This window comes from Eurytemora carolleeae, unplaced genomic scaffold, assembly GCF_000591075.1.
Source record: "Eurytemora carolleeae unplaced genomic scaffold, Eaff_2.0 scaffold164, whole genome shotgun sequence".
NCBI lineage: Eukaryota > Metazoa > Arthropoda > Copepoda > Calanoida > Temoridae > Eurytemora > Eurytemora carolleeae.
In genome coordinates, this window is record NW_019396218.1 from 274111 (window position 1) to 276042 (window position 1932).

The window sequence follows — 1932 nt, forward strand, 5'->3', positions numbered from 1 at the left end:
ATGTCTAGACTAGCCCTGAAACATGTATAATCAGGGAGAATATGTGCTAGACTAGCCCTGAAACATGTATAATCAGGAAGAATATGTGCTAGACTAGCCATGAAACATGTATAATCAGGGAGAATATGTGCTAGACTAGACCTGAAACATGTATAATCAGGTAGAATATGTGCTAGACTAGACCTGAAACATTCATAATCAGGTAGAATATGTGCTAGACTAGCCCTAGAACATCCATAATCAGGAAGAATATGTGCTAAACTAGCCCTGAAACATGTATAATCAGGGAGAATATGTACTAAACTAGCCCTGAAACATGTATAATCAGGGAGAATATGTGCTAGACTAGTCCTGAAACATCCATAATCAGGGAGAATATGTGCTAGACTAGTCCTGAAACATGTATGATCAGGAAAAATATGTCTAGACTAGTCCTGAAACATGTATAATCAGGGAGAATATGTGCTAGACTAGCCCTGAAACATGTATAATCAGGGAGAATATGCGCACGACTAGCCCTGAAACATTCATAATCAGGGAGAATATGTGCTAGACTAGCCCTGAAACAGTCAAAACAATTTAAAGGGATTGTAACGTTTTTAACCCCTTTAATGAAAGAATGCAATCAGAAGTGGAACTCCTAAAACGTAATAATAATTTAAAATAGAATGATATCATTGTTAACTTTATTCAAGATGCCTGGAACACAATTTCATATTTTCTCCCTTTTCCAAAAATTGTAAATATAAAGATAAAAAAATATTCCAAAATATTAAAATTCTTACAAAGTATATTTTGTATTTGTAATGAAAAAAGTCCAGGTGTGCAATAAGTGAAATGAGTTGATGCTTGAAAAATATTAACCTGTATCTGGGAGAAAGCCCGTCAGTTCTCAAGCATTCATGATCCATATCCAATCCAGTTTCCTAAATAGGAATTTGCACATGCAAGAAAATGTGTGACAGGCTCCTTGCAGTGCATATGCAAATACTAATCCAATATTAACAATATCCTGTTTTCGACCGGGAGTTGTATGCAAACAATACACCAACCTTGATCAAACATAGGGTTGCGGGAAGTTGGGATATTGCTGGCAAGTCAGTTTTAAAGAAAATATGTATCTATTGTGTATTTACTTATTTCCATGTACATGCTGATCCCTTTTAAATGGATTGCAATTGAGTGCAGTGCTCCGTGACTTCTTAAATGGACTGTCTACGTGATTTCAAATGACCTTTAGTTTAAAGAATTCAAACAGTTGCATACCCGTTGCACAACAGTAAACCCTTTAAACCGTCGTCTGAACATAATCGAGAAAGGTTTTCCTTGTTTATCTTTATATATTTTTTAATTCACATAATTCAAAATTAAGGATGAAAAACAACGACAGTTCACTCTTTGAACTGCTCAGGTTAATGTTTTTTTTTGTACAATTGTTTATCAGACATGCAACTCTTTAATTTGGAGGTAAAAATTATATTACGTTACAGTCCCTTTAATTGTTTTTAGCTGACCTTATCATAGAATCCCAGTATATCAGAGAGATGAAGCTTAAAAGAGCTGGCCAGGGGTCCTCTGCAAGTAAAATCATCGTAACTATGAGATAATAATAACAAGCCGGAGTGCCCAACGTTGTCCAGGTTTATATTACTATTCATAATCATAGTTATTCCAGTCGTTTACCCGAGCTAGGTATTAAATCAAGATTTTAGCTCAAGTGCCCGGCGTTGCCCAGGAAATTTCAAAAACTTTTCAACATTTTTTTTGGCCTATGTCATCTCTCGAGGTTTCCATGACTACCTTAAAACTATTTTAGGCCATTTTGTCCAGCTATAATATATATAAAATGTAGCCAAGAGTTTTATTATACAAATAATAATTAAATCAAATCAAATTATATATTTGGCCATAAACAGTACATGTAAAATGGAT

General features: G+C 34.5%; 1 protein-coding gene across 1 annotated transcript; it reads right to left on the reverse strand.

Annotated features, from left to right (window-relative positions):
- Window positions 1-9: 9 nt before the first annotated feature.
- On the reverse strand, window positions 10-1730 carry LOC111698462 (uncharacterized). The gene is made up of 4 exons (XM_023468807.1): window positions 1515-1730; window positions 865-926; window positions 57-267; window positions 10-15 (listed from the first exon to the last, which is right to left on the reverse strand). Exons 1-4 carry the CDS (start codon window positions 1662-1664, stop codon window positions 10-12), a joined length of 429 nt encoding a protein of 142 aa, XP_023324575.1. The 5' UTR covers window positions 1665-1730.
- Between the last annotated feature and the right edge of the window lie 202 nt (window positions 1731-1932).